This window comes from Periophthalmus magnuspinnatus, chromosome 10 (genome assembly GCF_009829125.3).
Source record: "Periophthalmus magnuspinnatus isolate fPerMag1 chromosome 10, fPerMag1.2.pri, whole genome shotgun sequence".
NCBI lineage: Eukaryota > Metazoa > Chordata > Actinopteri > Gobiiformes > Gobiidae > Periophthalmus > Periophthalmus magnuspinnatus.
The window spans coordinates 23,091,591-23,103,121 of NC_047135.1; the positions used below are offsets into that span (position 1 = coordinate 23,091,591).

An 11,531-nucleotide genomic window follows, 5' to 3' on the forward strand; every position below is an offset into this window, starting at 1 on the left:
TAAAGGCAATGATAGAGTGCAAACATTGGCATCAGCAGAGGTACTCTGAGCGAGAGCTGTCACTCTTGTAGGTCATTTGAGAGTCTATACTAGACCTGGAGCAGAGGAGCATGCGCTCGGAGTCGTGGGTAGGCCTTCTGGCCCACAGCTCTGTGGGGTGAGAGTTCAAAGTCCTGTGCTTCATCGAGATGGTCTCAAACTTCACATAGCTCTCTTTCTCCAGCTCCGCTTCATCTATAGGGGTTTGCTGACTTTTGCAGTATAATGCTAAGATCTTATAGATCAACAGTGCAATAAGGGGCAGAATAAGAGCACAAACGATACCACTTACTATCATGAAGAGCTGGTTGAGCCCAGTGTTGTCTACACTGTCCAGTGTGTAAAAGTCCACACAGGGCTGTTTGGCACTGGTGATGCTTTTAACCACCAGGCAGACGGAGTATCTGGTTCCAGGGAGTAGCCCCTGTAGCAGCTCCTTTCCGCTGGCAGCACTGGTCTCCAAGGTCTGTTTAGTGTCTTCCTCTCCATAAGGGGAGTACACCACTGTGAGCAGAGTGTCACCAGGCAAACCATCTACAGTCCACAGCAGCACTGCACTGTCCAAACCCTCCTCCGCTATCTGTAAGTCTATCACAGCGTTTGAAGGGTCCTTATTGCTCTTCTCATCTGCAGCCAGCCTCTTCCCACTTCCCCCTTGTTTAATCTTGGCTGGTTTAAGTGAGCCTTTCTGGGCAGTGGTTGTTACTTTGGGTCTGTTGGTAGTGGACAGTGGCAAGGCTGTGAGGGTGACTGAGAGGGGATTTAAGACATCCACAGCAGCAGGAGTGAAGGTGGTGCCCTGGCTGGTGGGCCCGGTGCCAGAGCCAGTCCTGAATGGAGGGAGGGTGGTGCTCAAGGTGCCAGCCACAGACAGAAAGATGGTGGCCTCTGCATCTCCAGCCACATTCTTGGCTTTGCAGCTGTAGTTCCCTGCGTCTTTGTTAAGTATTCCAGTTAGGCTCATGATAGACCACCGCACACCTTCTCCGGGGGATTCTTCCACTGAAATGGAATATGAATACAATGTTACATTAGATTCACTAGTTTGTTTGCTTACAATTTTGTGGATTATAATTTGTTATTGCAAAATTTACCTGGCCAGACCTTTTAGTGCTTACATGTACTGAAGTTATATACCCTTCTGTCCACATACAAATGAATTGTTAAAGGCCCTGTACCTGATTTTTTTCCATGTATTTGAGAAAAGGTTGTCTTGCCCCAGTACAGACATCTTGTCTAAGCAGTTTTTGAGGTCAGAATATGTCAGCTATGTGCTGTCTGCATCTAATTAGAAAGTATTGTATCGTCTGATAAACAAGAAGTCAGTGTTTGCATGCTAGTTGTTGTTAGCTGCACCGTCACAGCAAAAACTCTGCACTGGTCTCTGATAATTGTGAAATGCACTTATAAACATTTGTGGTGAATATTTACAATGTTCTTAATGTATAAGTTAAGTGAGGAATAATTTTGGACCACTGCAAACTGTTTAAAATTAACTAGCTCTGTTTTTCACATTTTTAAGAAAGGTACAGCACCTTTAGGCTAGTCGCCATATACAAGCATATTGGATGTTTAGAGTGGCAGACGGTCATCAATGTAAGCACTAATACCTCCAAATCACCTAAAAACGTAATGTAAGAATAGTGCAGAACTATTGCCATACACACCGAATGTTTCAGACATTTACAATCCACATTTCATTTCCTAGACGTTTTCTTACAATCCATAATATTTCACTTATACGCTGATCAGAAATGCTAATCATTGATTTACATTTTATGCATAACTCGCTGCAATTGAGCATTTTAACATTTTAAAATTCCAGTTTTTTTGTATAGTAATTTGTTGTAAAAATCCCAACACCACAGTTGACAGTAAAGATTGTGACTTTTTAGATATTTGAGCATTTTTATAGATATTGTTTACAATTGTTTACATTAGCAACCAGATGGCGGATGATATATTTATCACAAAACAATTTACAAAAAATATAAGTTTTTCTGTTGTGTGTGAAGAGGTTGTGTGTTCATCTTTGGGGCCATCTAGTGTCCAGTGGAGGTCTATATGCATGTTCCTAAAGTGCACTGTGAATAACTGAATTAAGCGACTGGGTGTCTAAAAACATTATATAAAACAAATGCATTAATAGTATTCTGTTTTCTTATTACTGGTTACAGCAGTTATTACTGTTGACATACAAATAACTGCAATTGTAACTATTTATAATTGCACATAATACTGTTTTTGGACTTGAATATGACAGTGGTGTACCTGTGTTGTCGACAGCTGCTCCATCGGGCCTGACCCAGGACAGTGCTGGCGTGGGGAGCCCTGTAGCGTCACACCTCAGGAGCACGTTACTACCCAGAGGTGAGGTGATCTTTGTGGCAGATGTCATCACTGAGGGCTTCACACAGTTCTCCAGCTCTGCTCTCTGGAACAGCACTCCGGACAGATTCTCTGGAGCCGTGCAAGTCAAAAACAGATCCATAAGGACTACCAAGCTGTTGGCTATCTTGGACATCTCGATCAGTTTGGAGATTTTACAGTCACAGAGCCAAGGGTTGTCCTGAAGACCTGTCAACAAGGCACAATATAGATTTATCACGTAGAGCTGCAAGATTAATCGAAATCCAAACTTAAGTTAAAATTTGAAAAGAAGCAATTAGCAAATCACATTGGCTGAGATACCATAATTTCTTCCACAAACAACAAAATATCCTGTCTTATTCTGCATAAAAACTGCTAACCCTGTAGTTTAAAGATTGGATTATTTTGTCAGCTACTTTTTTTGTTTTTTCTTGTGAGCACATTTAAAATGGAAACTTTGAAGGGATCCTGTTATCTCTTATTTATTGCAAACACAATTTTTGGCAGAAAAATTGCAATTAGATATATTCCCCCAATCATAATATCGAGTAGGATTTGGTGTTGTCATGATATAAAAAATTTAAATCTCAATTTCGATACTAAAGAATATACTCGATACTTGATATCGATTTGAATACCACATTGATCATAAATAAAACCATCTTGTTTTAGAATAGAATGTAATTCAACACTAAATAACAGTATATGTTACCATGTGGCCTTATACTAGTTTTCTCAAGATCATTCTGAAACTGTTCCGCAGGATTAATATGTCCTTGTATGTGATTTTTTTATTATTGTTATTCCCCTCAGTTCTGTAGCTGCGCTGATAATAGCTAGGCACGTGACTCATGTTTAAGATCCTCTAAACAGATTAGATTGTCTTACACACCTAAGCTGCCTGTGGCCTATCTTCTGTTGGCAGCAACACTATTACACTTCACATTTACACTTAATGACACAAGGGTCTGTCACAGCCAGCTAAGACTGGGTAATATGGTGAACAAAAGGAATCAAGATTTTTTTTTTTACAAATCTTGATTTATCTTGGTTTTCGCATCAATAAATTTTTTTTCAAAAAAAGACCTCTCAATTGTCCTTATCTGACATGGCAGAATCTCTACAGCGATTCAAATGTGTTAAAACTGAGCCATTACCATGGCAGCAAAGCTTCTCTTTAAAATCTTATAATATCTTTTTCTTTATCATATCTTTAAATTTGGCCTCATTATTTAATTGCATTTTGTATTAATTTGGTGATAATTAGATAGATAACTATGATTGCCCTCTTACTAAACATGAATGAGCAATTAAAAGTTCACTGTTTGTAACCCTTGTTTCCTCAGTTGCTCCTGTAGACTCTGCCAGTTCTTTGGTAAGCTACTTCGTCATTCTAGAGCTTATTGGGATGTTCCAGAGTTCCACGCACACAACCCATGCAAACACAGAGCTGTAGAATGTACTGGAAGAAAGAGAATCTTAGTGAGTAGTGATAGGTACTAAGATATTAATATATTGCTGGCCTTCTGACTGAGGTATCAAAAAGTATCAAGTTTCATTCCTCATTTTCATGGAGTACTTGCTATAGTATTATAGCAAGTACGGATGTCGGATCGAAACAAAAACACTGATGTTCTAAACTTTTTTCACTTTGTTTAATCTAGCTTGACATTTTTCCACAACTTTTCAGAAGTGAAAATTGACTGTATTTCTTTACTTAACACAAAAGTCCCACTGACAGTTGGAACCTCATTCCCATAGGTCCTTTCTGCAGAGGAGCCTCTCTGTTCTAAATAAACTAAATAGAGGAAAACCGAGCAGCAGAGGTGAGCTTCACAGACAATGGAGAACATGTCAACTCCACACAAAACGACACTTGATGCATGGACTTCATCAATGACAACTAAAATGTGTTGTTGCTCATTCAATCTGGTGTAAATAGAGCTGCAACTAAACAGATGCCATGTGTTAGAAAAGTGTTGTTCTTAAATCAAAATGGCACTAGATAAATTTGTTATTTTAATGAAAAAACTGAAATATTAGTTTGACAAATAAGCAAAAAAATAAGTGTCTTCCTAGTCTATTACCAAAAAACTTTGAAATATGAATATAAAGGGATATTTTTGTACTTTTGTGGGTAATGTTACAGTTCTTGCACACCAGTGCTAACTAGTAAAATGTAAAATATACATTTAAAATATAGATTATTTTACAAAAAAGTGTCCTCTCATGAAATATTCACCTCATTTGTAAACTCTTCAGTGACACCAACCAACAACTCAATGTCACTGCCTGACCTGTATTTATTAAGTATTTTTTTTTTATTTTAGAGGTATAATTGGACAAGAAGAAGTGGCTCTAACAATGAGCTGGTGCTGTTGGGCACAGAGCCAATAGTTCTGACTTTAACCTTAAAAAATAAACTTAAAGACATGTTTTAGCACTATTCTGTTGGATTTACATAATATCTTCTCAATATAAAGGTATATATTTTTGTCAGAATTGCTTACTGGTTACTGACCATGTTGTTCTTTATATATTCCTAAATGTGCAGTCTCTTACCCAGTACAATCTTCTGTGAACTGTTGGACAGTGGAGCCTTGCTGAATGGGGGCCATATATCCATGAGGTCAGAGGGCAACGTACTAAGCTTGTTGCTGGATAGGTCCAGGTAGGTGATGTTGACCAGGTAAGGGACTGCCTCTGGTGGGACTGTGGTCAGCCTATTGTTGTGTAGGTCCAGTGTCCTCAGACTGGGCATTTCCTTCAAGGACTCCCAGGGGAACATGGATATCAGGTTTCCATCCAGCCTCAGCTCGTGCAGGACTTTGAGGTTGTAGAAGCTGCCCGTGTCCACAGAGCTGATGGAGTTGTAGGTGATCCAGAGGTAGCGCAGGTCCACCAAGTAGTAGAAGGCCTCAGTAGGGATTCTGCGCACAGCCGTCTTCTCCACCCGCAGTTTTACAGTGTCTACGGGAACGTTCACAGGGATGTCCGACATGTCCGGGTCATTACACAGCACTGATCTGAAATGGTAGAATCAGTTATCATACAAATTTTACTATCAATTTGGAGCTGAAATCCTACAGAATCATAAGCATTTTACATATAACAAATACATTCATATTTTGAATTACATTGCATACAACTACTATGAGACTACTCATGTTTGTGAAAAAATCCTAGTGTTCCAAAGGTTTGTTCACCAGGTTGACAAAAAAAAAAAAAGTTTTTAGAAGATTTTTAGAAGTTCTACTTTCTGTAATTTTTTTACTCTCTAACTTCCACAGAATTTGTACATTTGTACCACAAGTGACACTTGTGATAATTTTGCCATTTTATTTGTTTTGATTAAAATGTAACATTGACATTTAGTATTTTAGTTGCTATATTAGGTTTAGTGTCTATTGTGTTTTTGTTGTGGTACAGTTTGACTTGTAAATTGAATATCATATTTTCTTCATCATAAAATTGCATTGTTGCTTCAAAGAACAATCACATAATGCCAACTTTGGACAATCAAGAGCCAGTGTATCAGAATCAGAATCAGAAGACTTTGATTGCCATCGTCTGTGAACACAGTTCACAAACTAGGAACTTACTTCGGTGATAAAGTGCAGCAACAGTGTAAAGAACTAACCTGGAGTGAATAAAAATCCTGTAGATTTTCCTAGAGCTGAACCATTTTGGAAATCCAATTTCTTTTTTGGTATCACAATTGCAAAAACAATTTATTTATTATTACAATCCAAATATTATTTAAATGACAGTGCATATTTCTATACTCATCTAGGTGCATTAGAGAAGACTGGAAAATAAACTGCTATACTAATATCACATGTTTCATTTTAGAAATGGCAATTCCTTTTTTTCTTTATATTAGTTCACTAAATAGTTTACTTTTGTTTTTTGCTAAAAGTGATTATACAGATTGTATTTTTGATTTGACATTATAAATGTAGTAACTGTGATGAAAACAGTTAAGTTTGACACACATCATTATTGAATTCTGTTTATCGCTACTTTATTGCTGATGATTGGGTCAAAATATTGTTTTAAAAAACTAAAATATAAAATAATAATTGGAACAATTTTAGAAGCAAAATCAAGCCATTTCAGGGTGAGCTGAATTTCACTGTTATACGGGTCCCCAAGCTAGCTAACATTAGCCAACAGTTCAGTTAGTCACTCTCACCTTTTTGTCGAAATTCAAACACCTAAGCTGGACCATGAACGCTCCTATTAAATCCATTTGTATTTCCTCTTGAGTTCTCAGACGATTTAAAAACTTTTTTGGCTGCATATTAGTACATACACATATATACACATAGAGAATATTATTCATATTATATATATGTATTATATATATGCATATATATGGTCATGATGTCAATAACCATCAATAAAGAAAAATCTGAAAATCTGAAAAATTCTCACATTAATCAATGGGCATTAAAATGGCATGTTAGATTACTAATTTTGCGAAAACATAGTTAACATAATTATTTGTATGATTATACTAAAAATCTTGCCTAGTTTTTTTTTATTTTTTTTTAGGTGGAGTTTATAATATTACTTCCTGATTAGATACGGACAGCAGATATGACATTCCGCAACTGTTACTTAGCAACCATGACATTCACAAGACCCAAAATCTAAATTGCATACTAATTATGATTAGACTAATACAAATAAATGACAACAACGTTATTTAGTTAAATTAATGTTTAAACTGTCAGAAAAATGCTTGCATTTAAATTCACCCTGCATTTTGGATGGAATTTTCCATGTTGATCACATAGGTAGTGGTACTCTGTATTAGAACTCACTGCTATATACTGTATTTTTGTACTTAATATTTTTTCCCATTAACTGCCACTTACCACAGTTACTATACCGCCAAATATAGTATTCATTAGAAAAACATGAAAACCTTTCATATGCACTTCAATATTGTACAAAAAAAACATTTATATTGCTTTCTATGTCTGTTTTGGTACTGCTTCCGGTGGTGCCATCTTCTTATGCAGGACACTCAGCAATTAGCAAAGGTTAAGCACTGAACACAAATAGGCAGTGGTCATGTGACTGGCTTTAATTAAGTCTGCTCTGCACTACTTTTTAAATTCACAAATCTACAGTCACAAACTCAAATTATCAATATATAATGTATGGCTGTGTTCTACATAATTAACCACTGAGTTTAGATATGCATTTTAGTTATAATCTGAAGGTATTGGAGCATGTTCAAAGATAAGTGGATTGGTTGTTTTCCAGGGAATGTACGCACCCAACTGTTGCTGTTGTCATACTATTGGCAATGTGTTGAAGTTAGAAAAAAAAAGGAATTGTTCACAGTCTTAAAAATGAAATGAAATTGTATAGTTTTGCTTATGTATTTAACAGATATCAAAAAGCGAAGTTTCATTATTTTGGTATTCAGTTATGGGAATTATGGTTATTTACTTTTAAACAATGTTATTTCCTCATCAAATACAAACTTGGATTTTCATTCATGTTTGACTATATCTGCATATTTAGGCCATCTCCCCCTCTTCATCTTGAATGCTTGATCCCACTGCATGATATCATTAGGTTGTAATCCAGGAAATAACCTCCATGTTTTTAAAGACCAATTTCAGTGCACATATTGTTTTCACTTTATAGTAAATTTTCTCTGACACCAGAAGCTACTGTGTTAACCTTATTTACTCTGCCTGCCTGTGTTGTACCATCCCAAATCAGGACAGTATAGCTTTTGCTTGTTTTGCTTTTTGTTTGCCATATAGATTATTCTAAAGGTCTACTATCTAACTTTTCAGGTGGCTGTCTCCTTGGAGATTTTACTGTTTTGCCTGGAATGTTCCACTGCCTAGCATAGCATAAAATAATAATATATTAATATAGAATCTCCATGGGGACCACCAGACAGGTCAGATCTGTGGAGCTGCAAGACAGCAGCAGTGCATATTTTTCATGGTATCTTTGAACAATAAAAGTAATTGAGTCAATATAAGATACATTTAAAGCCATTCTGTTGAACTTTCCGAGCAGAGCAATATCATCTCAACTGAGGCAAAAAAGTGGTAAACCTCCCACCAGAAAAATAAGTAAGTATACCAATGCTAAGGGATTTGGAGTATATGTATAATCCTTGCTTTCTTGTGCTTTGTTGCTTTTAGACTCACCTGCTTCCCGTTCCATCTGTGCGTCCATGAAACACACAGGTGCACTGTGAGGGGCAGAAGGCATGGGCCACACTGACGCAGCAGACCAGCACATGCAGATAGAGTGTGTAACGCATGGTGTTAACCGATGTCCACAACCAGCTCACAGCCACAGTTCCAAAGTATGGACATCCGTCAGTTTGGTCCTCTAAAACGCACTGAAACAAAGGCTGGAAAGTCAGCCTTGTGTCCTGGGTCCTGAGTGCAGAGTGGCCTTGGCGATCCAGGTGAGCTATGGGCCTGTGAAGGGATGGGTGGGGGATTAGAGAAGGATTTGTGGAGCAGCAGAGAAGCCAGTAGGCAGAGCAGACTAAGCATTTGACAAGTACCTAGTCTGTTTCTTATGGGCCAGGCCTGGTCTTAATCCTGTAGGGCTGAAGGACTGCTCCAGTGCTGTTTTGACAAGGCTTTGGTGACATCTGCTGGCAAGTCTGTTTCTACACATTTCACATACAATACCATTTGGTTTTCCATCAGTAAATGCCATTGTCTACAAATTAACATCAAACTTATTTAGAGTAAGTAAGCAAACTCGAAGTAGTCAGAGGCACCATTGTTAATGTTTTGAGGGATCAATCAGCATGTTCATTTCAATGTGACGCTTTACACAAACTATATACTTTACACAAACTATATACTGTACAGCACTCTTAGTGCTTGGCCAGACTGTACTTGTTGGAAAATTGGCCATCTGCATTTCACCCATTCGTCTGTGCTTCATGAACCAGCTGCCTGGAGCAGTGGGCGATCACAGTGCTGTGGATAACGATTAGCACTGCATCAGTACCAGAATATTTTTCAGGTTACTACCGGTAGTGTAAACCACTACCTTGTTAAAGTGTTGGAATCAAAAACATATTCACTGTACTCATCCCAACTTGTATGTACTGTACTGTGATTCTGTTATTTTCTTTTTCCTTGTCTGCAAAGCCCAAAGCTTTTTACTTATGGTCCAGAAACAGGACATGTGCAATACAGGGTCTTGTAAATATGACACCACATTTCGTAACAAGTACACAAGTGAATTTTATTTCGCAAGCAAATTTGATCAGACAGGTCAAATAAGCCACTTGAAGCTTTTGGCACATAAATGTACAAAAACAAAACAGATCAAATTGAAAGCCTGCTACTATAGTGTTCAAAGTGAAGTACAAAAGACTGAGGAGAACGCCGAGAGCATTTTTTTTTCTTTTCCGTCATAACAGTGTCAGCAGTCCTGGTACAGGTTTAAGACATCCATGAGAGCTGATAACAAAGCAAGCTGACTAGTCTACAAGCTCTAAAAGCAGTTAGCATTAGCATATTGTTAGCATTGGTGGGAGCGACACTGTACAAACGATGGGTCTATCCAGCAAGACAGTAAAAAAGAAACAAGAAAATTACAATTTCATCAAAATAAAGGAGTTTGTTTCAAGTTAACTATAGAAATGCAAGTCCATGCCACAGAATAACATCAAGATTCACAGTCTTCACAGTACAGTTATTCCACACCAATGCGCTTACATTAAAGAGAGAGAAAGTGGGAATGGTGCATGAGAAGAGGAAATACAGATGGAACGATCTGGCTGGCCAGTTTAGCCTAGTACTTGAAGAAGTTTTGAAGTAGCTTTGTAGTATGTAGTCCTCGTGCAGTGATGGCATTTGAAAGTGCTAGATTGTTTGGCTTGTTGTCTTTTCGATCTATGATACAAATGAAGATAAAAGGCTTGTGATTAGCTATTGCCAGAATTACATTATGGTAGAGTTGCACAGTCTTTACAAAATGTTATCGCTCTGTCTTATAACATGATATCTAATGAAAGTACCAGATTTTTGCTCTCTTAAAATATGAAAAACACTACTAATTCATTTTAAACAGTTTTGCAGTGGTCGAAACTTCCTAGCATTCTAATAATTCACCACAATGACTTTGCAACTTTCTGTGGCCAGAACAGAGTTTTGCTGTCACGCCACTGCTAACAACAACTAGCATGCTAATTACGCACTTTCTGGTTTGCAGACGAACAAAATCACCTCATAATTAGATGCAGACAGCACACAGCTGTGACCCTAAGAGCAGCTTTTACAATATTTACTGGGACTTATTGCGTGAATTGATTGGTGAAATGGTTACAGCTTTTTTCCAAACTATGTCCGAAAGTTGTTATTTTTTAACTATTTGTTCTCTGCCCTTTAAACAGTTTTTATGGGGTTTCATGGGCATTCACACTTCACATCATCTCAAAACTGGTTCTAAATTGCTACTAGACCAGTACTTGAACAGACCCAAACCAAGTCTACCTCAGTGTGAGCGAAGCTTAGAGCAGGGCTGCAAGATTTATCACAATTAGATCAAAATTGCAAAGGCTGCAAATCATTTCTCCGACAAGCATATCACATACATATACACACACTGTCTTATACTGCTCAAAAACAGGATTCCTCTTTTCGCCTAGATAGTACTACATAAAAGCATACTTAAAAACTCCTCATACATCACAGAAAATGACTAGTCAATAGTGCACATACTGAGAACAGATTTCCACCATAGAGTGCCACCATCATTGAGATGTCTAACAGATTATTTCTCTTCTGGGACAGATGCAGAGAGCTGAGATCCACTGACCCAAGTGCTTCATGTCAAGGTATGTACAGTACAGGAATGTCTAAAGGTCAAATACTGAGGATTCAAATGGTTATCATCTCGGAAGCATATTGTATTATGTGTGCTTTTGTGACCTCCACTGCAAAAATTGAATATTTACTTGAGTTTAAGTGACTTGAATTTATTTTGAGTAATTTTGACTTGATTTATTACATTTGTTAGGATGGTCCGATATATTTTTTAGCTGCTACAATATCTAAATATTTGTCTTGCTTCTGAGGCTCAATACCATTATTAAGATCTTTAAATCC

General features: G+C 37.4%; 1 protein-coding gene across 1 annotated transcript; it reads right to left on the reverse strand.

Moving 5' to 3' along the window:
• Positions 1 to 31: 31 nt before the first annotated feature.
• On the reverse strand, positions 32 to 8,826 carry lrit3a (info leucine-rich repeat, immunoglobulin-like and transmembrane domains 3a). Its single transcript, XM_033974323.2, has 4 exons — positions 8,598 to 8,826; positions 4,972 to 5,435; positions 2,311 to 2,616; positions 32 to 1,041 (listed from the first exon to the last, which is right to left on the reverse strand). The coding sequence occupies exons 1-4, from the start codon at positions 8,711 to 8,713 to the stop codon at positions 32 to 34; spliced, it is 1,896 nt and encodes a 631-aa protein (XP_033830214.1). The 5' UTR covers positions 8,714 to 8,826.
• Positions 8,827 to 11,531: the final 2,705 nt, after the last annotated feature.